Source organism: Myzus persicae, unplaced genomic scaffold (genome assembly GCF_001856785.1).
Source record: "Myzus persicae strain clone G006 unplaced genomic scaffold, MPER_G0061.0, whole genome shotgun sequence".
Classification (NCBI taxonomy): Eukaryota; Metazoa; Arthropoda; class Insecta; order Hemiptera; family Aphididae; genus Myzus; species Myzus persicae.
The window spans coordinates 1-24,829 of record NW_019100514.1 but is presented as its reverse complement, the minus strand read 5'-3'; the positions used below and the strand labels follow the sequence as shown (position 1 = coordinate 24,829).

Here is a 24,829-nt window from a genome sequence, read left to right as displayed (position 1 = left end):
ATTTTTTGGTTCACGGTACACTGTTATACATCAAAAAATTTTCACGACACTCTCACTGGACAACCAAAACAACTTCGTCGAAGGCATTAGTTATCGCCTTTACAAGTATGACATTTCTCGGGGCACAGTAGTGTGCCACAGCACACTGGTTGAGAACCGCTGTTCTAAATGTATGCTCTATAATATATATACCTTACACAAGAAAACAATTTAAGGTAATCTCTTTACAATTGAATGCTCAAAAAAAGAGCCTTTCGTTTCCAGGATAACTTTTTGACATGACTCCTTCTGACGAAGGTGGAATTGTTCAACACGTATGTAGCGCGATCACACATGCTACGCAGTACCCGTGTATTGATTGTATATTCGTATCGCTAAAATATAATATAGGTATATAAGAGTATCTGGTAAGCTATGCGTAGTGCGTAAATCGGTCTAGAGGCGTATAAATCAACCAACGGTGGCGGTGTCAGCGGCGCGCACGCGTACAGGAGGGCTGTAGTATACAGGGTGTTTTTATCCTAGTTTCTAAACAGTCCATCTTCAGTATTATACAGGGTATCTTGTCAGTCGTCACTTTTGCAGCAGTCTATATAGGAGGTGAACTGAGATGTATTTACCGGAAAGGGGATATAATGGGTACAACCCTCCTCTTGGAAATCTGCCCACCTGTGATTTTAAACCTTGTTGTGTATACAATATGTATGTAACATTTATAATACGATATTGTTTCGTTTGTAAATAATAAATTAAAAAAATTAGATAAAGATAACCGATATTTATATGAAAATTGATTTGTAAAGTGCTGAACTTAAATATTCATTTATAGATTTGTACATTTCTTTGTACTTTAGATTTAGAAAATTATAAAACAACATAATTATTACTACATTTAAGCATTTATTTTTACTTTGTTCATGATATTGAAAATTGTTTACGTTAAACATTGTATTTATGGGTTTTATTGCTAAAATATTATTTCAAACAATGCCATGTGCAGACGATGATCCCCGTTTCCTTAGCGACGCGAAATGGGTCCGTACGTTGGACCTTTATTGATCTGCCCGGGAGACTTTGATGTCGGTATGTCGACGTAGCGTCGAATATATTTTATGAGAGAGTCATGAACTCGAAAATCAATAACAGCTTCTCTCACAGCACCACCCGTGTGACATATGGGTGGGCGTGGCCCCAGGCCCGCAGGGTTGTAGATCTAGTGGTCACATACTTTATCATGATTTTTGTCATTATTATTTCAGGTTTACTTGTTTAATTCGAATCAATTTCTTTCCGGTTCACTAACTATTATTTTAATATTCAACAATAATTTTATAAAACGATTATCGACCATCGGCGCCCAATGAGCTCACGTTGTAACACGCATGTACATTTTTGTGACACTGTGGGGTTCGGTAATACGCATCCGGGAGCTGCCTACGCTCACTCGATCAGCGTACACTCAGCGCCCCACTAGTTGCTGCAGCAGTTCAGCTGCGCGTCGGTCTGTTATCAATAATAATAACTTATCGTTGTTGTTATTTTGTAACGAGTGACGCCAACAGTCGGCTGTGCAATCACATATTTTATGTAATTAAATTTTAATTACGTAATCCGTACGGCAAGCCTCTCATTCGGAAAATAAAATATAATCTTTCTTTGGCCGATTTTTTGGATATGGAACCATCAAAGCCCCCGGATTCGAAAGACGCGACAACTAATAGTCACGACAGTGCTTCGAAAATGTCGAACAACGTCGAAAGTAGTCCGGCGATATCAAGCCAAGGACAGACAAGTTCTACGGAAAACGATCAGGCGATGGTTGGCCAACCACGAAATGACAACGGCGATGAGCAACAACCACAGCCCAACGACATCGACGATCAACAACCCAGGAGTGATGCTTCCGCAAATTCCGCTTCAAACCAACAACCACCACCAAATCAAATCGCGAATGTGGCACATTGTCTTGAGGCTCAGCAACAGCAATTGCCGTTCAATGATTTCAATCCACCGATACCGATGAATGAACGCCAACTAAATGGTCCGTTTGATCGACCGCCCCAGGTAGGGCCACCAGAGCCACCGTTAAACCGTGGAAGGGAGATCGACATGGATCCCGATCCAATCATACGTAAAACTCCGCATTTCCACTTTATCTTTGGAGGCCAAGAATGGACGTACAATGATTTAGATCAAAAGGTAGAGATCAGACAGGGCCAAGTGTTCCCGGTGATTGAACGCGAACAGCTAGAGCTACAGTTGCGGATACTCCCGCCGCCACCGTTGCGGGTACTCCCGCCGCCACCGTTGCGGGTACTCCCGCCGCCACCGTTGCCGGAACTCCCGCCGCCACCGATGATACAGCAACATATAGGTATAAATGAATGCCATCGGCTACTTATGAATAGTCGCCGAACCCTAGCGTTTGATTTACCCAGACCATTGCCGTCCAATGATGTCACTCCATCTATACCGATGAATGGACGCCAACTAAATGGTCTGTTTGATCAACCACCTTACTTAATGCCAGCACTACCGCCGTTAGTCTCAAGAAGGGAGGTTGAGCCAGGGATTTTCGAGGAAATTTACTCACACAGAGCAGAGCCATACAGAGCGCGTACCATGTTTGGCCGACCTAGATGTATGGTGAGTAAAATATTATAGTCATATTGCAGAGTTCTTTACCATATTCCTGTATACATATTTTAATAAAAATATAATTCCCTACTGTTTATGAATGTCAATTGCTTGTTAAACACTGAAGACTGCTAATACACACTACTAGCCGAGCGCTAAGAAAAGCGGTTTCTAGGTTTCCAAATGAAACGATGACAGTCGTATTTAGCTGTTGTCAATAAATTGTGCCGCTGGATAGAAATTTTTTCTGCTAAATTTGTGAATATTATTATAATATACCTTCTGTCTTGTGGTGAAATGGAATTATTTTACCAACATAACAGTCTCTTATCATTTAATTAATTAATATTTTGTTGTTATCTTAACAATATTTAATTATTTAAGTTGTGTCGTAGCATTTAATTTTAAAGTTTTAAATGCATGCGGCTCTCAAATTAATTTTTTGTGCTTTCCTTAGAAGATATATTTTGGCATTGTGGATGGTAATTTACTTTGTTGTTTAAACAATGAATGCATTTATTCATAACTTCAAACATACTAAATACAGAATTGTTTCTAGTACATTTTTTTTTCCAAGTATCAGTGTTTCTTGCGAGGTAGAAATTTCGGGCATAATAAACAATGCCATAAATTTTAGCAATGTGAAAATGTTAATTTAAAACTCCAATATTTCCTACAGTGCCAGACATAGGGAGGAATGCTCAGCCTTCAGCTCTCAGCCAAAAACATCTTGTGGGCAGTGTGAATTTAAGTAAATATTAGGACATTAGGTATAAATAAAGGAATGAAAATACTTTAATAGTTTATGTTTGATGAGAAACACTCCAAAAGACAATATATACCATATTAAAAAACAGTAGATAGTATTCAGCTTTATAAACGATCTGTGTAAGATGAGAAACATATAATACATTTCTAAAAGATTTAAAAATATTATAGAATTAATTGCTGGCCTAGTTCCGAATTTGTATTATGATCAACAAAATCAAACAATTCAATTTTTAATCAGCATACTTTTAGATTTTTTCTCAGATAAATGCTCTTACAGTATTTTTATTAATTGGGTATATTAAAAAAAATGTAATTGCTTATGAATTAGCAATAATTTATGGATTTATGTAAATTATTACACTATTAAAAAAAATTGATTATATTTTGTTGATTTAGCCCTCAAGTAAAATACCATATTAGGCATTTTAATCCTGATTTTATAATTATTTGATATTTTATTTGTAAATAAATGAGTACATTTTTTAAAATAAATTTGTAATGATTGTGTTTTATTCTTAGTGTCAAGACTTGGTGCATTACAACCGTGGAAATGGTCAAATGATAACTGTGATAATGAATACTCCTAATCTGTCCCAACGATTTAGCATGACAACTTACCGATTGACACCTTTTGTAGACTTATTCAAGGCATACCATGGTTTCACCGTAAGTGTACACTAAGAACATACTTTTAATGCAATTGTTATACAATTTGATGACTAATACCATATAACATACTTAACTTATAGAGCTTTGTTAGAAATGTGATCATGTAAGTACACACATAGGTTTTTTTTTATTTTGAACAATTTAAACTCTTGCTGTTCTATAATATCTAATCATATTTATATTTATTGTTGAATGAGTAATGAATGATCTTTTAAATTTATTTTCAATTACCTACATAAAATTAATTTTAATTTATCCGTTATGGGTAGTGCTATGCTTTATGTAATATTCCACTATTGATATTGAATGAGCATTCTCTCAACTTATTGTTTTTAATTTTTATTAACTACATACTCAATGAACAGAGAACATTTAAACTATCATTAAAGTTTTTATATTTAACGTTTTATAGAAAATTATTCTATCATTTTCTTAAATATAGTACATATTTAAAATAATAAAAATTAATAATCGCATTATTATAATGATATTATCTACGTAGAATATACATAAAATATTATTTTGTTTAATATTTAATTATTTTTTCTGCTTTACATAAACTACTAAATAATATCATCATCAGGGGCCAGTAGGGGCAGTTGCTCTTCCCTTCTCATTTTACCCGATCAATTATCATAATCATTATGTATTATAAAATATCACAGATATCTTCAAATTTTTTTTTAATAATTATAATTTTATAATAAAGCTGCTGCTAGCCTACTGGCTGCAGCTCTTAACGGATTTAATAATTAATATTAAAGAACTGGAACCTCCTGGTATTAACCGATTTATAAAAATAAACTTTATCATTATTTTTAGTTGTTTTCTATTTATTTTTTTAAACTGGTGATTAGTTAAGTAGTTTGTTTTGAGAATTATACTTGGAAATACTCGAGTGTTTGAGAATTATAAATAATGTTTTTGGACATAAGTTCTCAAAAAATTCAAATAATTTGGTGATTTTCATCTATGTATCATATTTATTTTACAGAAGCTTGAAACGTTTAATTTTATAATTCCCTATTTATATAAAAGAAAACGTGTCACAACATTCTTAAATATGCATTAATATATGTGTCGTTGGCATATAGTCAAATCAGGCATTTTATTAAATGCCTATTCATATAGTCAAAGAATTTAATGTTTATGCAATTTCACCATCCGCTTAGACATTTAGTTAAATACCTAGTCATAATGACTAGGCATTTGATTAAATGTCTTTTTCATGTCAGGCAAATAATAAAAAAACATTTTGTATTATTTTAAGAATTTAAATATTTCTATAAATGTATTAAGAATTTCTATCAGTTATCTATTGCTATTTTATACATAAAAATCTATGTATTATTTATTAATATGTCAAACACATAGAGAATAAAATAATAATAATATAATAATTATGTGAAATAATATATTTAATTTCATATCCACTATTATTATTGTTTTAAAAATGAAATCATAAAAATAAACAAAAAGTTATATTTTAATTACAAGTTTTTGTTACCTATAACTTGTTGTCACATTTTGTTATTTGGTGGCATTGCTGGAGTATTTGAGATTTTTCTTAAAACATAAGCACCAATTGGTTTGACATTTAACAAAACCTTGACCATTGTAAATTGATGTTTGCTACTACTTCATATATGAACACAAATTTGTATTTTTTTACTTGGCTGTCTTCTAAGCCATTATTTGACACTAGTTGAGTTCTTCTCTTGAACACCAATTTTTTACTATACCAACTTCTGTGGCAATTTGATAAACTCCGTTCCGAATGTCTATCACTAACCCATTTATATTTTGAATATCGAGAGGTCCTTGGTCTACTTTTAGAACACTTAATACTATTTGATCACCAAACTTTTGTTCTTTAAATAGTTTTTCACTATTTTACAGTACTCATGGTACTCACGGTACTCAATATAGATAAGGTTCTCATGCAACCAAGTTAAAAACCAATAGAACTTTTATTTTTATTTAATAAGAGTTTATATTTAATAGAATTTATTTAGTACTCCCTACTCATACTATAGACTATACTGACTATAGTCCATAGGGTATACAATATACAAGTATTATCATCAACGTCTATCACATCTAATTAGTTATTACCTGTATATGTTTATGATTTCATTTTTAAAACAATAGTAATAATGAACACGAAATTAAGCATATTATTTTATATACCAACGTGTTTTTCATATTAATAAATAATACATAGATTTTTTTTATATAAAATAGCAATAAATATCTGATGGAAAATATATTTAAATTTTCTAAAATCATACAAAATATTTTTTTATTATTTGCCTGACTTAAAAAAGACATTGAATCAAATGCCTAGTAATTTAATTAAATGACTAGGCATTTAACTAAATGTCTAAGCATATAGTGAAATTACATTAACATTAAATTCTTTGACTATATGCCTACGACATATGCACTAAAATGTTAAAATATGCAGGGAAAATGAAAAATATGCATACAAAAATTAACAAAAAAAAAATAATTTTTTGAACATTTAATTAATACAATATATATAATTAATATATTTTAAAATAATGTAAAGTAATAAATAGCAATAAATACACGAATTATGACATGAAGCACACACAAACGGACTGTTAATATTTTAACTCGACTGAAATAGTGAAATAATGTCAATGGTCATCATGGTCTAATCAATATTTTTTTATATTGGTATACAAATTTTATTTTCCCAATTATTGATCTAAGGTCATATTTGGGAAAACAGTTGGTACCTACAAGTACACCTATTAATTTATTTTGATATTAATCGAAACTATAAAAATATAATATTTTTTTCTTATATTATAATATTATATATTACAAAAAAGTTTTTAAAAAACAAAACAGCATCAAAATATGCAGTAAAAGATGAAGTATGCAATTAAAATTGTAAAATAAGGCCTTACATTCAAACAATGTCGAAATACGCAAAAATATGAACAAAAAGTATCATTTTTTTAATTGTTATGTCATGAAACAAATTGTTTGCTCACTTAGCATATTTTATGATCAACCAGAATAAATATATACACTTTAACTATTTATATATTTCCTATACAGTTGCCAATATAATGGATACATTAGGCTTTGGAAAGACATTCTTCTTAATTATTTGATATAATTTAAAATTTTAATTATTTGGTTCTAGCGGCAGCCTCGCAATGCTGTCTTCGTTGCAGGTGGAAAAAGATTGAGACCATACGAAACACCCATAAGTATCGGGATGAAGGACAGAGACAATATATACGTTTTTCTTGCATTTAGAGTCCGCAGATCAAAAAACAAATGTTCCAATTAATATCTACGCTTGTCGCTTAATAAATAAACCTCAAATGCTCAAACCAACATCACACAAATTTTTTTTTATTATCACTGCTAAATCTCATGTCTTATAAAAATAAAATATGATAGTATTCAATTATTTTTTTATTATTTAGTGCCAAACCATAGAATTTGTATAAAATATTTTACCGAAACTTTCTTTCAAATATCATGTCAATTACATAAGAAATATATCATATAAAAATTATTCTTATTAAAATGTATATATAAAGATTTTTGAAATGAGTCAGGTTTAAAATTCTGTAATACTAAGATATAATTTCTTAAACTGTAAATATTTTTACAAATTATTATACGATATTATCAATTGTCCTGAAATTTTCGATCATTAAAATGTTAGAATTAACCTATATAATTCCAAAAATAATGCAACATTGTATCTTTACCTGTTTTTTTTTTCAAAATATATGCTATACTACTTCTACAAATGTGCTTGTGTCAATGTCTGCAGGTAATTCAATTAAAGATTTATATTGATTGAATACTACCTTAGCTGTTTAGTTTGTCAAATGGTTTGTATGATGAAGTTTTATTTTTATTTTTAGCCAATTAAGTATGTTGTTTATTTTATTGTATCTCTAGTTTAATGACCTTATTTATATTTATGTACAGAGTTTATCATAAACATGAACAACATTTAAATGAGTGGTACATACATACCTCTACATAAAAATTAAGAGAACTTGTACCTATATTAAATGAAACAGTTTGAATATATTATAATTTGTAAGAAATTAGTCTTAAAATATTTTATAGTAATGTAGTAATAATTAGGGCTGTAAATTTGTAGGAAAGTGCAATTTTTTTTTTGGTGATTGTGAAACATAGCTTTGTAAGTACATAATTTGAATTACTTAACTACAAATCCATTTTTCCAACTTTTATTTTGCATTTTTTTTTTTTACTTTTTTGACATTTTTTTATTGTTTTGGTCACTTTTGTGTATTTTTAGGTAATATTTTCCAATGAGTTCATTTTCCATTATTTTTAATCAAATTCCGTCAATTGACGGAAAAAATGTTTGAAAAAAAATTTTTTTACACAGGCTGTATATGCGTCTATAAAATAAGGCGATTGCTAGATAACTATGATTGCTAGATGTTATTTATTTCTAACGTTTTTAAGAAATGTTTCAGGTGAATAGCATTAAGTATAGAAAATTAAAATGCAATCAACATTTTTATTAAATTTTTTGGGCATGTAATGTACTATTGTATAATATCCTGTACCTAATATTAATATATATATATATATGAAAATTAAATTAAAAATCATTTAAAATGAATTTTATACTTCATTTTTTGCATTTTAAGTGCATATTTTATTGAAGTTTTTTGGTATTTTTAATGCATTTTTTAAGGTTCTTTAGTGCATTAAATTCACAGCCTTAGTAATAATAATAATAAAGTATCATATAATAATTTATATTATAATAATTTCTTTATTACAGAAATTAATTATTATAAAAATAAAATAAAATTACAAATAAAAGTAATTATATTATATATGGTGTTACATAAGCATGAATGAAAACTATTTAGGGATAACTTAACTAAACAAGTTTGATGATCTAAAAGCAATAAACAAATATCTACCTGTAATATAAAAATTAACAAAAAAGTTACAACATAAAACTGCTCACAGACGAAGTTGTGGTTATTCAGCTAATACCCATAATATACAAGTAAATATACATGGTTTTTTTATTTAAATGTTTACCTTTTCCTGACATCCATATAAAAAAAAACCATTTAAATATACATAACAATATTAATTAATAGATATTGAATTACATTATAAATATGAAAAGTGAACATAATTAATATTTAAGAAAGTAATAAAATATTTATTAAAAGCAAGTATGGATCGAAGACCCTATTAAACATACAGATAAATGATAACATAGTAACTATTTATTTTAATGAAATAGAAATGAATCTGGATTATACCAAATAAGCTTTATGGCGATAAATAATTAGAACGGAGAAGAATATTACATTCCCTTAATAATATTTTTTGTCGATTTTGTAATGGGTGATTTTTTTCTAAGATTTTTCTAAAACATAAAAAAATGATTCTGGGTAAGTGTGTTTTGTCTTTGTTGCGCTTGGGCCAGAGAGAAAAAACATACAGTGCTCTGACCTCTTAAAACATTAAGATTAAACTGTTAATTATTCTTTAGTAAATCAATTTTTGATTCTAAAATTATTTGAAAATTTAAATAAATATCAACTAATTATTTAAGTATTAGCTACGACAAAATGAACAGAACATTTTAATGGTTTTAATAAAATGTATTAAACATATTATGTTTGTTATATTTAATAAGAATTTTATTTTAAAATTTTTATTTAGTTCGGTTGTTAGTGTAGATCAATATAAAATAAATTAAAAATAAGTCTGTGCAGAGGTTTTTTTATTAGAAAGTGCCTTATTTCACCTTGATTTAAATTCGGCCTTGAGAATGATACCAATTTTCATTTTGATTTATTTGGAACTTATTATGAGTGTACCTAAAAACTAATTAAGTAAGAATTAAATTGGTTCCTGAAATATTCTAAAATTTCAAACTTTGTTAGAAATTATTTTGATGAAGATAGCATCTAAAGTTAGAGTAAAAGTTACAATTTTAGTTTAATACATAAACTTAAAAACTCGTTTGTTTGATATATGTTAAGTATCACATACATTTATTATTAAAAATTGAACTTAAATTATTGGTGACTACAAAAATTAAATTGAAAAACTGATAATTTTATCAAATTTTTCAAGTAAGTAGGTAATAACTAATAGGTAACCCTAATTTCTTTAAAATTAATTAGAATATCAGTCACTAGAATACAGAATGTATAGCAAAATAAGAAATATACTAAATCTTGATAAACGAACATTACAAGAAATATAACTAACATAAATAATTTAAAAGAAATAATACAGAAAAATGTTTGTAAAATATTAATTATGGTCCGCACTAAGTAGTTTTAGGAAACATTTGGATTTTTGGAATGAAGAAAAACCAATTAGGTAGTTTGTAATTATGTATATATTGTTTTTAACAATGTAGATTAGATTATTTTACACATTAAATTCAACTTGTTAAGTTACAAAGTTATTATGAATCAAAACAACTAGTTAGTGTCCAGCTTTGTATGTACTAGATGTCCATATAGAGATCAGAATTCCAATTTCATAAAAGTTTCCATATTTAATTTGAAAGCACATAATTTGTCTGATGAATTCAAAATAATTAATCAGATCACCAATAATAATAATGAGCTAACTATTCAAATCTGTTTTATTGAGTAAGAGATACCTCAGCTTATTCCAATGGCCACTATAAAGAGATGGTACTTGTACTTTATTTTTTTTGGTGGTAATCTTTTTGGAATAAATTCGTTATTAAAATCTATTGAAATCCAAAAATTATACTTAGAACATCCCAGAATCTATAATTTACTATTTAGTGTTTATAATACCTAAAATAATAAGACAAGTATAAACTAAGTACATAATTCGTTACCTTAGTGACAATATCTCGTATCTACATTTTTGATATTTTTCAGGAGAGACTTAAAACTTATTAATTTTTCTTTTAAGTCATTATTAAAAATAAAGAGAATAGTGAAAAATATATAATTTAGAACAGATACGTGATATTACTTTAAAAACTAGTTGTAGATACTTCGTATTACTGATAATATTATAGATCAATTCTTCAACTAGAAATGAATACACTATAAAATAATACAATTTTGTTATTTTTGTGCCTTATTGAGCTTGCATTATCAATCTTAACAAATAATATTATAAATTTATAAAATATAACAAAACATACATTATAACATGTCAAGTTATAATCCCTCAAATATTATTGAACTATTTATTTGGTAAAAATATTCTGTTTAACACAAATTAAAAATAAGTACAATGTAACATCGCAGATAATATAACTAACAAAACATAGTAATTTATTATAAATTGAAATCTCTATTTATAAAATTAAAGCAGTCATATGTTAAGTAATGTTAGGTACCTAACTATCAATATTTAAATTAAAATATTTAGAAATAAAATGATTTATTTAAGAATAATAAAAAAAAAATTATAATAAATTGTGTCATAATATTATCACAAAATTATGAAACATTACCGTCATAAACTCATAACATAACATTATTATAAAATAACATAAAATTGAATAATATTGCATTAAAATCAATTCTGATTTGTAACTAATACTTAAGAATATAAAACAAAATAATAATAAATTGAGACATAATATAATCACAAAATTATAAAACATAACATAACATTATTATAAAATAAAATAAAATTGAATAATATTGCTTTCAAATCAATACTGATTTGTAACTAATACTTGAGAATATAAAACATAACAAAATATTATTATAAAATAAGATACAATTGAATAATATTGCTTTGACATAAAATATACTGATTTGTAACCAATAGTTACTCAATAATATAAAACAAAATAATAATAAATTGTGACATAATATTATCACAAAATTATAAAACTTAACAAAACATTATTATAAAATAAAATTGAATAAAATATTGCAGTGGCATAAAATATACTGATTTGTAACTAATAGGTACTTAATAATAATATAAAACAAAATAATAATAAAATATTGTGACATCGTATTATTATGAAACTTATCTTCTTCTTCTTCTTCTTCTTCTTCAGCTTATCGGCCCATTAAGTGCCATCGCTGCCATCACAAAACCTCTCCATTTCTCTCTATCGTATGCGTCGTCAAAAGATGACGCTTCTTCTATGTTTTTTATATCTTGAGCTATAACGTCCACCCATCGGGTCCTTGGTCTTCCTAATGGACGTTTTTTATTTATTGTGTTAATTAAAACTTCTTTTATTACTTTTCTTATGAAACTTATGAAACAAATAAATTGTATTTTATTGGTTATTATTAAAGTCTAATAACTAGATACTGCCTGTTTTGGCTTTAAAATCTTGAAGGTGTAAAAGTGTATCGTAAAAAGAATGAGTGTCTTGAGGCAAGAATTTTTTTAGTTTTTGTAAGTCTGTCCATTTTGAAAGTGTTAAAGGTAGTGGTTTGTTGTACAAAGGTTCATATTGAAACAATTGATGATCTTGAATTTGACTGGTTTTTTTTTGTCTAAGAGTTTTTTTTTGGAATAGTACAGTATGGTTCATCGAACAACAGCTTATAGTTAATAGTAGAAGTAGATGGGTCATACTGTAAAGCATGGATATCTTTGACCTCAGGCTCGCCTTTACCGATTCCAGGTCTAATTGAAGTGTAGGTTTTTAAGATTTTAAAATCATAGAAATAACTGTGAGTTAATAAAAATGCTTCAAATGGATATGGTTTAACACGAGCCTCAGTGGTAATCCTAATATAATCAGAAGGAAGATGTCTTTGTTTTTTAACTTTCTTTCAATGAGTGAGTGTGCAGAGTCACACTCCATTTGGGTGTGACCTTTTATCAGCAATTTTTGTTCAATTACCACATTTTTAGCAATTGAATAACCTTGAATACTGAAGAAGAGAATTAGACATAACCCAATTTCTACTTTGATATCCGCAGCCATCAGACTATATTATAATAGGCAGGTTTTCAGTACACTTTCTGATCAAGTGTTTAATTAAAATTGTGGCAAACACTGAAGCATCTAAATCAGCTTCCCCTTCGTGCCACCAATAATTACTGCACTCTCCTGTGACTATGTTATAAATTGTCAAATTATGGTATTTCAATTTCATGTTATAGTACAAAGAACTCACTTTTAATGAAGGGCATAATTTTACAGCCTGCATATCAATGGTAAGAACGTAGCATTTTTTTTTCTTGTGCATTTTTTTTATCTTTTTCTTTATCTTCTCTAGCTCTGTTTTTATAGGCTATATGTTCAGCATACTCTTCTTCAGATATTTGAAAATTGTTATAAGATGTATATAAGTCACTCTGATCATTTTTTGGAATCAATATAGAAAGTTTGTATTCTTTCATATATTGAGAAAAAAAGCACATACTAAAAGGCAAAAGTTGGTCCTCAATACATTTTTGTTTGTAGCAATAAAAAACTTCCTGTATACTATTAAATGGCCCTTCTAAATATAACCTATCTGTTCTTTTTCTGCAATAATGTGAAGGCATTTTGGGCAATGTATTGAACCAAGTTTTAATGTGTTGCAAACGTACATCAAATGAAGCTCTTCTGGCTTTTCCTTGAGGTGATATCTCAACAATTTCACCTAAAACATTACTATAGGAAGACATTATATTTTTTTTTTGGTAATCTATTGGCTGATCCTTTTACGCAATTGTATAACATACACTCCCTAATCCCTAAAGTACCTAAAAACATTTTCTTGCATACAGGTAATGGTGGTGAGTTTTGATATTTTAAATGGTACAAGTAAGTGTTCGATCGTCTACGGTTTTCTGTTGATCCAGTTGTGTTACATTTAGTATTTATTTGAGTAACTATACTTGATACCAATGTTTTCTCTTCATCCCAAGAAGCTTTCCAAAAGGATGAAAATATTTTTGATCTTTGATTTTCATCAAAGGTATGACAGAAACGACTATTTGACTTTTTACAACATTTTGAGTTGCACGTAGGTTGTATCTTCTTGGCCGAACGAGTAACATCTTGAGATACTACATTTCCCTTTCTCTGATAGCCTATATAATCTTCACTATTTATCCTCAATTTCTGGCTGGTTTTTCTTTTCCACTTATCTGGTCTAGGTTTTATATTACGGTTATTATTTTTTATATTTTGTGCTACTTCCTGTACCTGTTCCATATTATTATCTATATTGTCAGTTTCCTGAATGTCACTTTCAATAATAGGATTATTCAAGTCAAATGGAAGTGTTATGATTTCAACATTATTTATGTTTTCATTTTCTTCAGTGAAAACATTGTGATCTGCTTGATCAAGGTTATCTTCATTAGAGAAACTAAAATATTCTTCAATAGGGATAGCTAGTACCTCATTTTCAGTAAAATCAACATTCTGACCAGAGTAGGAGTTTTCATCGAATACTATTGTTGAAGATGCAATAATATCTGCAAAGCTAGGGATAATATTTTGTTCATGGTCTCTACTGTTATTATTATTTTCACATGACAAATCAAGTATTTTTTGTAACCTGCGCTCCGCTATAATACCTTTGCAAAAATAATAATAATGATGATAATAAAATTACAATAGTAGGTATTATTAATAAAAAGTACAACTTATTTTAATAGTTGGTAAATAACTATGGTAATAATTTTAATATAAATATATTTAACTAATATTTAATAAAAAAATTAAGTATTCAATTCAAAATTATGATTTTCTTTAGAGTTGTAATTCCAAGTAAGTACCTACAGTAACAGTCAACACCACCAACAGAGCAAAGTATCTTTTGCTATCAAATTTAAGTAGTGAATGCAAGAAAAACAGAAATAAATAAAAATGTTATGCAATATTTTCTAATATCAACTTACAAATTTTTCATTGATATCACTATCAGAATTTAATTTATTTTCACATTCTAAAACGCTGATTTTGGAAGAAAACATAAATTTATCCAAGAATTCTTTATTTGGAATGTTTGATAACCCTGGTACCATTTGAGATGTCAGTGTTGCTACTTCAGTTCTTAGACTACTTATTTGGTTCATCATACGTTCGCTCATTAAGCGATTAGTTATCATCTCATTCAGGATCTTTTTTAAAAAAATACCATGCTGGGTTTCTGATACATAATTACAATTTAAATTATTTATTTATTTATACCTGGGTATTCTCCTATTTCATTTGATGATAGCAATTTATCACAGAGCAATTGTTCACAAATATTTTACCCACACATTAAAACATGTGTAATTATTAAAATATACCATTTTTTCAGTCTACACAACATTTTCCTAGCATCCTGTGGCAATATTAATATTTTCAAATAAAATATAATTACAGCTCAAAAAAACTTTATCAATAAGTTACACAACAATTGAAATTTCATAATTTACAATCATGCGAAGATTTATTTTTAAAAATTAAACTAATATGATAATACATATGTTTATAGTCATTAAATTAAATATACAAGTCTAATGAGACATAATTTTATGATTTGCTTTTTTATTTTTATTATTAAATAAGTCATTATATGCATAGTGAGTACTTTTTGAATATTTTTTAACTACATTCATAAAATAATTTAAATAGATTTTTTTAGTTATTGTGCAAGTCCAAGTTGCAATAGGCATTTTATAAACATGGTTTTTGAGAAATTTTAGTTGACTGGTCCAAGTTTAGCATTAACCATACATACAACTTCGGGGAAAATAAAAAAGGCATTTCAGTTAAAAAAATATTAGGGTACTTATATGGATATACAATATGAGGGTAAACGTTTATCATAAACGTTAGATATGTATAAAGAAAAAAAGTTAAATATATATGCAAGTCTGAAGTGCACAACTGCACCAAGTTGTAGTATTAATGATAATTAGATAACATTATTAGTAAAATTACTAGTTAATTAGTTAGTTATAAATTATAATTGACTATTATCTTACCTTCATATGTACTTAAATTTGTGTTGGTGTCATTTGAAGATACTAAGATTTGTGTGGTGCTTTGATCATTTTGATATCCTTCAAAATTCGGTACCTATTTTACAATAAAATGAATAATAACATTTTACAATCATAAATAATAACATCTTTTATCACATAGATTAGGTATAATTTATTAATATATCTGTATATGAATTAATTACCTGTTCTAAGATAGATGTTCCTGTAAAATGTTGATCTGCTGTAATTGACATAATATCTGTGTTTATCAGATTAGTAGATAATAATTGTGGTATGTCATTTATAAAATCCATGTCTTGCGAGCCTATCAACAAACTACTAGATATAGCTGGAGCAATAACAAAACCAGTTTCTAGATACAAAACATTTAAATTAAATATTAACCATTACCGAAGTGCTGTCGCTATATGTTTTTTTCAGAATCAGTGTAAATAATAATGTGAAACATATCCTTAAAAAAAATCCACCATACCTTCGTCTTCTGTGCTATCAGTATCAGATACTGGAATCATGTGTCTTTTTTTGCCATTTGTTCTTGTTCTTCATTATCTGATGTCATTACACGTAATAATAAATTGAGGGGTGACAATCCAAAATGTACTATTGGTATTTTTCATAATTTTCAGTATGGCAATTTTGTGTTTTGAAGCTCTAGAATGTCGTACATTTAACAATGAACCATCAATAAATTTTTTCCCAAAACGTACTATTACCAAAAATCATTTTTTAGTTTATGAAAACTCATTTGATTTGATCAAAATGTTGTATATTATAGTATTAATTTTATAAGTATAGGGTGTTAGAAATGTTTGTTTACTATAGGTAATAGGTTACATTTTATGTTACATTGTTACACAAAAGAGTACTTTAATTATAAATATATGATGTATGATTACAAATTTTCTTAATAAAAATAATAAAATATAAATGGAGTAAAATCTTAGAAAAATTATAATTAAAACTTATACAAAATAATTATAGCACTGTCCTTTTTTTATTATATTTAAATATAATACTATCATTAAAAAAAATAACAAATCAGTCCATTAGTCATCATCTGGTTCATATAAAGCAATATTTTCATCAGGGCCTTCATCATTGCCACCGTTCTGAAATATATCTTCATAAAACTGTTTTGTATGTAGAGGTTCTTCAAAAAATCTCATGAGATTTTTAACGTCTTTCTGTTTTGGTAATTTGATGTGATTTGTTTTTGGAAGCTGTATAAGATTATAAGTCATTGATAAAAGCTTGCTATTTCTTTTAACAACTTCTATTTTATCTAGAAGTCCTTCGTATGTTGCAGAAATTTTCACTGTATGTTCACCCTTAATATAAGTAAATACTTTTTTCTGTGTTGATTTGAAATCATTTTTACTTTTCACTATAGTTTTAATAGAAGTTTTGTAATCAAAAACATTAAAATCTTTGTTATAAATGTTTATTGTTGCATACTTTTCAAAAACTGTATAGTATTCTTGTAGCGAAATAATTGTTTCTTTCTTATTAAGTTCTTTCTCAATCCGTCCAAGGTCAGGAGGCATGTAACTGTGCCCCCCACTGGAAAAATGTGATTAATATTTTTAAATACCTCAGACTTATAGTTTATGTTATGTAGTAAAGTCAACATTGTGTACTGATTCTTGTTTTGTGCAGAACAAGAATCTGAAAATAAGTTTAGTGTTGTAGGGACACTTTTACCTGAGTTGAGTAAGTTATACTCTAATTTTTCAAGAAAATCTATCAAAGCCGAACATATTTTATTGGGCCCTCTGCCACTTTCTGCTTCATTCCAAGTATAAAGAAAACATTTATCATTCAATTGATCTGAACCAGACACTACAAAAGCCAAATTAGAAATCCAAACTTGTCTGCTGTAGAAAACATCAGTAACAGACAATTTAGGAAGTGGTTGTGTTTGCATCATATAAAACGAACAATTAATAGAATCATTAGTTTGTTCTTTTAGTAGCTCAAAAAAACGTTTTGCTTTTTTCTTGTGTAAATTCAACTCCAATGTAAGTATTTGTTTTATGTTTTCATTTTTTTAAGCCTTCTTCTGCTGATTGATGTAACTGAACTATAAGTTTCAGCACAGACAGTTGTGTTTACTTTATTAATAGTGAACATGGATGGTATTGAATATGTTACATATATCCTACTTGATCGGTCTGTTTTTTTTCTTTCAGTTCGTTTTGCCATGCCTATACTCATCAAAGTTAATATGTATTTGTCTTGTTCAATTTTACTGGTTAAACTACAAAGATAACTTTTAAATGCATCTAAATCATCTTTTGTTAATTCTGCATATTTTATTTTTTGAAATTTTTTTATGGGCGCAGCGAATTTCATAAGTAAAAGGTAGACTATTTTTTTTAAATTGTTTATCTTTTTTCTTATTATTTATGCTTTTTTTTGCGCCCAGTTTCAACAACTATTTTAGGATTAATATATTCAGGATCAATAACAATAGATGAATCTAATTGTAATCTAACATTTGGTGCTTGCTCTTCAGGAAATAATTGGTTTATTATTGGAATTTCATTTTGAGTAGCTTCATGTTCAGGTGTAAAAGGTGCATTACATTCTAGTACATCTAATACCAATCTATCAGTTGGTTCATACTCTTCTGGAATTATTTTATTTTTTGTTGGTGTTTCGCTTTGGGTAGGTTCAGATACAGAAGGTATATTATATTCCGAGTGTTTGCAGCCTAGATCATAATATGGTTTTACTTGGTCAGAAATTATTTCAATAACAATTGGAGGGTTAGTCTCATTAAACAATGCTTTTGGTTTTAATTCATGTAAACATGAGTTATCGTTTCTAATAACTATTTCCATATCCTCAAGGTCCAACTTTAAATCTTGTGATGCTGGTGACAACAGTTCAATGATTTTATTATCTGGTTTGTCCATTTTTATTGGTGATGTTAAGTCAGGCGAGTTCTAAATAAAAATATATGCATAAATTATAATATAAGTAAAAAAAAATTGTAAGAAAAAATTTGTTTTTCAAATATATTTATTTTTATAATTTTATACGATTAATTTATATATGGGTAATATTATAATATTATATTAAGTTATTGAATGCATAGAAAATCTAATAAAATAATGCAACATTAAAAATTAATTAGTTAATGTAATTAATATAATTATTTATTTATTTGATGATAATAAATAGTGTGTAATAATCTAAATGCATATTAATACATATAATAATATATAAAAATACTATACTATAGTTACTATAGTATACTATTATACTATACTATAGTTTTTAAAACCAGTGTTATTTCATATTGACAATTTATACAATTTTTTTAGTATAGTATTTTTATATATTATTATATCTATTAATATGCATTTCGATTTTAGATTAAAATTGTTTTAATTTGTCAATATAAAATAACACTGGTTTTAAAAACTGTTATTGTCTGTATTAATTGTTTGAAACACATTGACAGTTCCAAAATGTGTATATTTTAGATATTAATTGTATATGTTATCAAATTATTTCCTATATAAACTAAACAAAATATTAATACCAGACATTTCCTACATGAAAATTATCACATTTATATTCCTATAGGTAAGATAATCATAATTAAATTATATTATTAAATAGGTAAGCATAAGAATAATTAATTCTAATGTAACTGTATATTCTTACATGCACTGTTTAATACCATACTATAGGATCATCGCTAGTCACAGATCTAATAGGTGCACATTTACAAAATTTGATTGTGCTAGTGGTCAACTTTTCTGTATTATTTTCCAACAGCCAGTTTATGGGAAGAACACTATAATCTTTAGTGTCTGTAAATTTTGCCACGACCCATTTCATTGACCAATTCTGAATTCATAGTAATTAAGTAATAAGTTATGATTGACAATACATTTACAACTAATAAGACCCGTTTCACAGCCACGTATATGGTTCCATAATTTCAGTTTCCATAATCCACATCTATAATCACTTAACTGGCTATGGCACGTTTTTTTCGTCGGTATGGTGCATATGAACTTAATTCTTAAAAATGTAAACTAAAAACGTGCGCAGGTCTATTTCTTCAATACCAATTTCACTACATTGGTTAATTTATACACGTCGATGGCACTTTTTCTCTCATCGGTATCGGTATGGTACTAAGGTGAGTATTGACTTAAACAACATATCATACGCGCGTTTTTAGATTTACATCATTTAGGTTCGTATACGCCGACGGCTTAAAACTATATACGCGACAACGTGCAGTCGTACGAACTTAATTATCATTATTTATCAATATAAATCAAAAACACGCGTAACGTAGGCGTAAGCCCTAAGGAGGGTTATTCGCCAGAAGCGTACCAGCCATGCAAATACTTAGTTCTAATTTATAAATAATAATGAAGTATGAAATATGAAATAGACCTTACCTTTTTATTCACATTTTCCATAGTGTTCGGAAATTAAACTATTTATTTAAATAACTAATGACAATTCAAAACACTTTATACAAAACAAATTGACGTCGTATTACAGGATTCTCACCAGTCTACACTGACCACAGCAAATATACCAAACAACGTATTTATAATTAAAAGTACTTCTAAGTTATAACTGCGCTAGAGACGGCTAGAGCAGACAATGAGAAATGACGCTGCCGCATGCGGCATTGCCGGTCACTACTCACTGATAGCCCACGCGTATCCCACGTATTGACGTATTACTGCATTATATCTATATATAATGTATAGATTATAGTGTTTATAACAATATTTATTTTTAGATATAACGATAAAAAATTACCCATTATTGTCGGGTCGGCTGGAGCTATTGTGTTTTACTGAAATATTCCCGTAACATATTGGGAACATTACTATAATTTACAAAGCAATGTTTCTATAAAACCATAAATGTAGGTCTGTATGGAACGTTTCGTTGTAATGTTTATATTGGAACTTAAAATGTATATTCCTGGAATGTCTGTAACAGTTTCTTGCACGGTGGGTATATACTGTTGGGCGATATAATTACGTGATCGTCGGCCTATATTCTGTCGCCTTGGTCGTGGCATTTTTTACGAATAAAAATCAATCTGTATTGTTAATGTATTAATATGGCCATACGAATAAATAAATAAATATGATGAAATAAATATTACAAACTAAAGAATAATGAATTATTACATAGAGTAATTTATAATAGGAAACAAACCAATTAACGATACCATGGATGTATATAATAGGTATTGGAGTACATAGTATAAAATATGTACTATATATATATAGTATACTAGCTGAATTATCCGGCGTTACCCGGGAAAAACTCGTTTTAGGTGTAAAACGCTGTGAAAGCAATGTCTTTTTAAATGTAAATCATATTATATTTTTAAGTGTAGCCACATCTGTCTAGAATTGAAGTAGTGCTGTTTGGACACCCCCTTCCATGAAGCCGTCCAATTTTTGTAAATTAATAACCATATTACTTATTGTATAGTTTAATAGCTGGTTTACCCGGCTTAGCCCGGGAGTTATTCAACTATTTTATATAAAAAAAATGAGGATAAAAAAACTACTATTTTCTTATATTGTACCTTTTTTATTTATGCTGGCTATTACCCAAATTCCAAAAATTAATCAGCCAAAGTGTGTTTAATGACCAATACAGTATGTGATTATTCTGGATTATATTACCCAAACAAATCATAATCTCAGCCAAACAAAATATTTTCAGTAATGGGTACTGAGAAAATGACCAAAATGTGTACATAAAGAATACATTTTACGATTCTTCACACGATGATTCATATTAGAATAATTTATATTAATGACGATATTTCATATTTTATAATGTTCTGTGTATGTGTATACTACAAATATATAATTTTCTAATCATATTTTTGAGAGCGTACCTTTGTTCTAAATAAAATACAATGTCGGTTTTCAGATTTAAAAAATTACTTTCATGCACGATGATTTTAGTTTTTTAAATCAAAATGGATAGCCAGGTTACGACTTTGTTATTTTTTAGAACATTTGGACCATTCAATATCAGTAAATGATTAGGTGTACGTACACCTAACATTTCCAATGGTGAGTGGAGTGATTAAAAAAAACATATACACATGTATTTATGTATCATACAACGATTTATACCTATATTATATAAGTAAAAGGTTGCACTTTGACTTTTCTCATAACTTTGGTTAATTTCTCTGTTTTTGGTCCAACTCACAACAATATCTAGTGCAAAAAAATTATATATCCGTTTATTATTTTTTGTTTTTTTTTAAAAAAAAACAATATTTAATAATGGTAATTATAATATAAGCAATCTAAACATTGACTAGTTATACTTAATAACCGTCCAAATCCAATAATAGTTTTACCGTTTAAAATTATAATATGTAGATTAAATAATTAGGAAGTTAACTAATCTTTTCAAACCGTTAAGTTAGGTTAGTATGAGAAAATATAGGTTTTAAAATTTAAAGTTACATTTACCTTTATTTGTAAACAAATACAAATCATTTCCAGGAATGTAGTTTGGTACTCGACGAAACAGTCGTATATTATCAGAAATTGGACACTACGGTATCATAGTTATTCAATTGGTTATTTTGTAATTCTATAAAAAGATAAATTAAATTAATGAATTTAATATTGTTTTGTCTCTATAATATGTTAAATATTAACATCTAGCCTAAAAAAAAGACAACCCACCTTTCATCTCATTTTTCTTTTACATCTTCATAATTAACTAATTTTTCATATTATGTCAAAACATTTATGACATGGTTTCAAAAAAATGTGGTGTATTTTAATAAAAATATGTTTCTAAAAAAAGTTCTTATCAATTTATTGTATTCTCGACTTCAGAAAAATACCATCCAACTCAATACATAGAGATAAATTCAACCAGACATACATCATTACGATGAAAAGAACAACAAATCATTGAGCACACAAAACCGTATCACATCATCCAACAGACATAGAAATAAAACTGTATGAATAATTGTTGGTATATGGCCTAAATATTCTTTTTTATAACTATATACGGTTCAAATTTTAACAAAATTCATCAAGTAGGTCATACCACATGCTTTTAAGTAGGTACATCATTAAAAATATATTTTTTTTTTTGTAAATGTAAATATTTAACATGCAATTCAAAAGTACCGCAGTGGCTTTAAGTATTTTGAACAGATGTATAATCGTTGTTATACGTTGGAAAAGTACAATAGGATGAATAAGTTTTTGCTAAAAAAAATAAATTAAAAATAACGTAACGATTTCCTTTAAAAAAATCGAGTATGTATTTATAAACAACAAGGTTTTGATGATATTAATATTTGAAATTTGCTATGGCGGACAAATTATAATTATTCTACTATATATTTTGTACTAATCACATATAATAGCAGTGCAAAATTCTCCAAAATTAGCATTTCATTAAAAATTAAAACTATTTTTTTTGCTAAACATCATGTGGATTTAATACAAAACGAAATGATATGCAAGTCATCATGATCTTGAAATCGAAAACATTTTATTCTATTTCGATGTGGGTTTCTGATGTAATTTTTTTTCTGTTTTTGATTTCGGTTTCTTATATGATTATTAATTTTTTCCGACATCGGTTTTGGTTTTGAATATATATATTTATTTTTCCCTAACTACGTGAATCGGTGCAGGCTAACAGTGGAATTTTACCACTTATACTAAAATAATAACCTGTCTATATTTTATATACTTTCAATAAGCGTATCAACATTTATCTATAAATCTGTAATATTATTTAAAGATTATATACATGTACATCGGTATTCAGTGATTTCGGAATTGCATTCTTAGATCCATACAATAAATTTGTAATTGCACTGACAACGACACTGGCGTCAGTACCTATAACAATATTAACAATCCACAATTTGTTATTTAATGAGATCAGATTGTCAATATTTAATATATTATCATATAGATTTTGGAAAGGTCCTCATAGAGATATCGCGATTAGTTAAATACTTAAATATGAAAATACCACAGTTATTTAGGATTATTGATTGATGAAATGGGGACTAGGACATTTCGCCGCAGACCGTTTCGTCGAGTACTTTTTCGCGGCCGGACTAATCACCGAGACCGCTTCGCCGCTGAACTATTCGTCGCTAATAGAACCTCCCCACTTTATATATCATTAAAAATTGATATACAACAATGCTAAGAATTTGCAATAACTTTTGATTACGGGCCGGGTACGAACTAATAACTATGATAGGCCGTGCAGCCCGGTCACCGAATTACTTCATGTTACACCCTTTCTCACCGACCAACCAATGTATTTGTATTTATGTTTGTATAGCGACTGAAGAGATATGGACGGGATCACCGAGCAAAACTCGAGAGCGCTATTGTGTGATGGGTGTCGGGTGTGCAGGAGTCTATTATACACATATATATCATATATGTATTAACACTATTAGAAATAATAAATAATAATCTAATTAAAAATATATGCAATAAAACATTTTAATCCAGCCCCCCCCCCCCCGTGCGCCGCTAGGAGACAGTCAGCAGGCACAGGTCTCAGATGATTAGCTTCCTCCAAGTTAATCTGAACAGATGCTGGGCGGCGGAACAGCTTATGACGCAGACGGCGAACGAGATCGGGGCCGACCTCTTCATCGTATCAGAACCTGCTTCACAGTACGGTCACGATGATAGATGGTGCTTCAGCACGGACCGCAAAGCCGCCGTGGGAACATCGCAAC

At 28.2% G+C, this 24,829-nt stretch overlaps 3 protein-coding genes across 3 annotated transcripts; 1 reads left to right on the top strand and 2 right to left on the bottom strand.

Moving 5' to 3' along the window:
- The first annotated feature begins 1,559 nt into the window (after positions 1 to 1,559).
- LOC111029361 (histone-lysine N-methyltransferase SETD1B-like) lies at positions 1,560 to 7,490 on the top strand. The gene is made up of 3 exons (XM_022308332.1): positions 1,560 to 2,646; positions 3,928 to 4,074; positions 7,259 to 7,490. The coding sequence occupies exons 1-3, from the start codon at positions 1,675 to 1,677 to the stop codon at positions 7,406 to 7,408; spliced, it is 1,269 nt and encodes a 422-aa protein (XP_022164024.1). The 5' UTR covers positions 1,560 to 1,674; the 3' UTR covers positions 7,409 to 7,490.
- Positions 7,491 to 13,709: 6,219 nt separating this feature from the next.
- LOC111029353 lies at positions 13,710 to 16,776 on the bottom strand. Its single transcript, XM_022308320.1, has 3 exons — positions 16,245 to 16,776; positions 16,042 to 16,135; positions 13,710 to 14,640 (listed from the first exon to the last, which is right to left on the bottom strand). Exons 1-3 carry the CDS (start codon positions 16,353 to 16,355, stop codon positions 13,727 to 13,729), a joined length of 1,119 nt encoding a protein of 372 aa, XP_022164012.1. The 5' UTR covers positions 16,356 to 16,776; the 3' UTR covers positions 13,710 to 13,726.
- A 1,238-nt stretch (positions 16,777 to 18,014) lies between these two features.
- Positions 18,015 to 20,712, bottom strand: LOC111029332. The gene is made up of 2 exons (XM_022308300.1): positions 20,490 to 20,712; positions 18,015 to 19,010 (listed from the first exon to the last, which is right to left on the bottom strand). Exons 1-2 carry the CDS (start codon positions 20,508 to 20,510, stop codon positions 18,462 to 18,464), a joined length of 570 nt encoding a protein of 189 aa, XP_022163992.1. The 5' UTR covers positions 20,511 to 20,712; the 3' UTR covers positions 18,015 to 18,461.
- Between the last annotated feature and the right edge of the window lie 4,117 nt (positions 20,713 to 24,829).

Bases quoted from the DNA above. Each gene is read 5' to 3' on its own strand.
- LOC111029353 (XM_022308320.1), bottom strand. From the start codon at position 16,355: ATGGATTTTATAAATGACATACCACAATTATTATCTACTAATCTGATA. The intron at 16,136-16,244 runs GTAATTAATTCA...ATTGTAAAATAG, and splicing joins GAACATCTATCTTAGAACAG to GTACCGAATTTTGAAGGATA. The intron at 14,641-16,041 runs GTAAGATAATAG...ATTTTTGCAAAG, and splicing joins AAATTTAAGTACATATGAAG to GTATTATAGCGGAGCGCAGG.
- LOC111029361 (XM_022308332.1), top strand. From the start codon at position 1,675: ATGGAACCATCAAAGCCCCCGGATTCGAAAGACGCGACAACTAATAGT. The intron at 2,647-3,927 runs GTGAGTAAAATA...TTTTATTCTTAG, and splicing joins TTGGCCGACCTAGATGTATG to TGTCAAGACTTGGTGCATTA. The intron at 4,075-7,258 runs GTAAGTGTACAC...ATTTGGTTCTAG, and splicing joins AGGCATACCATGGTTTCACC to CGGCAGCCTCGCAATGCTGT.
- LOC111029332 (XM_022308300.1), bottom strand. From the start codon at position 20,510: ATGGAAAATGTGAATAAAAAG. The intron at 19,011-20,489 runs GTAAGGTCTATT...ATTTTTATTTAG, and splicing joins TGGAAAATGTGAATAAAAAG to AACTCGCCTGACTTAACATC.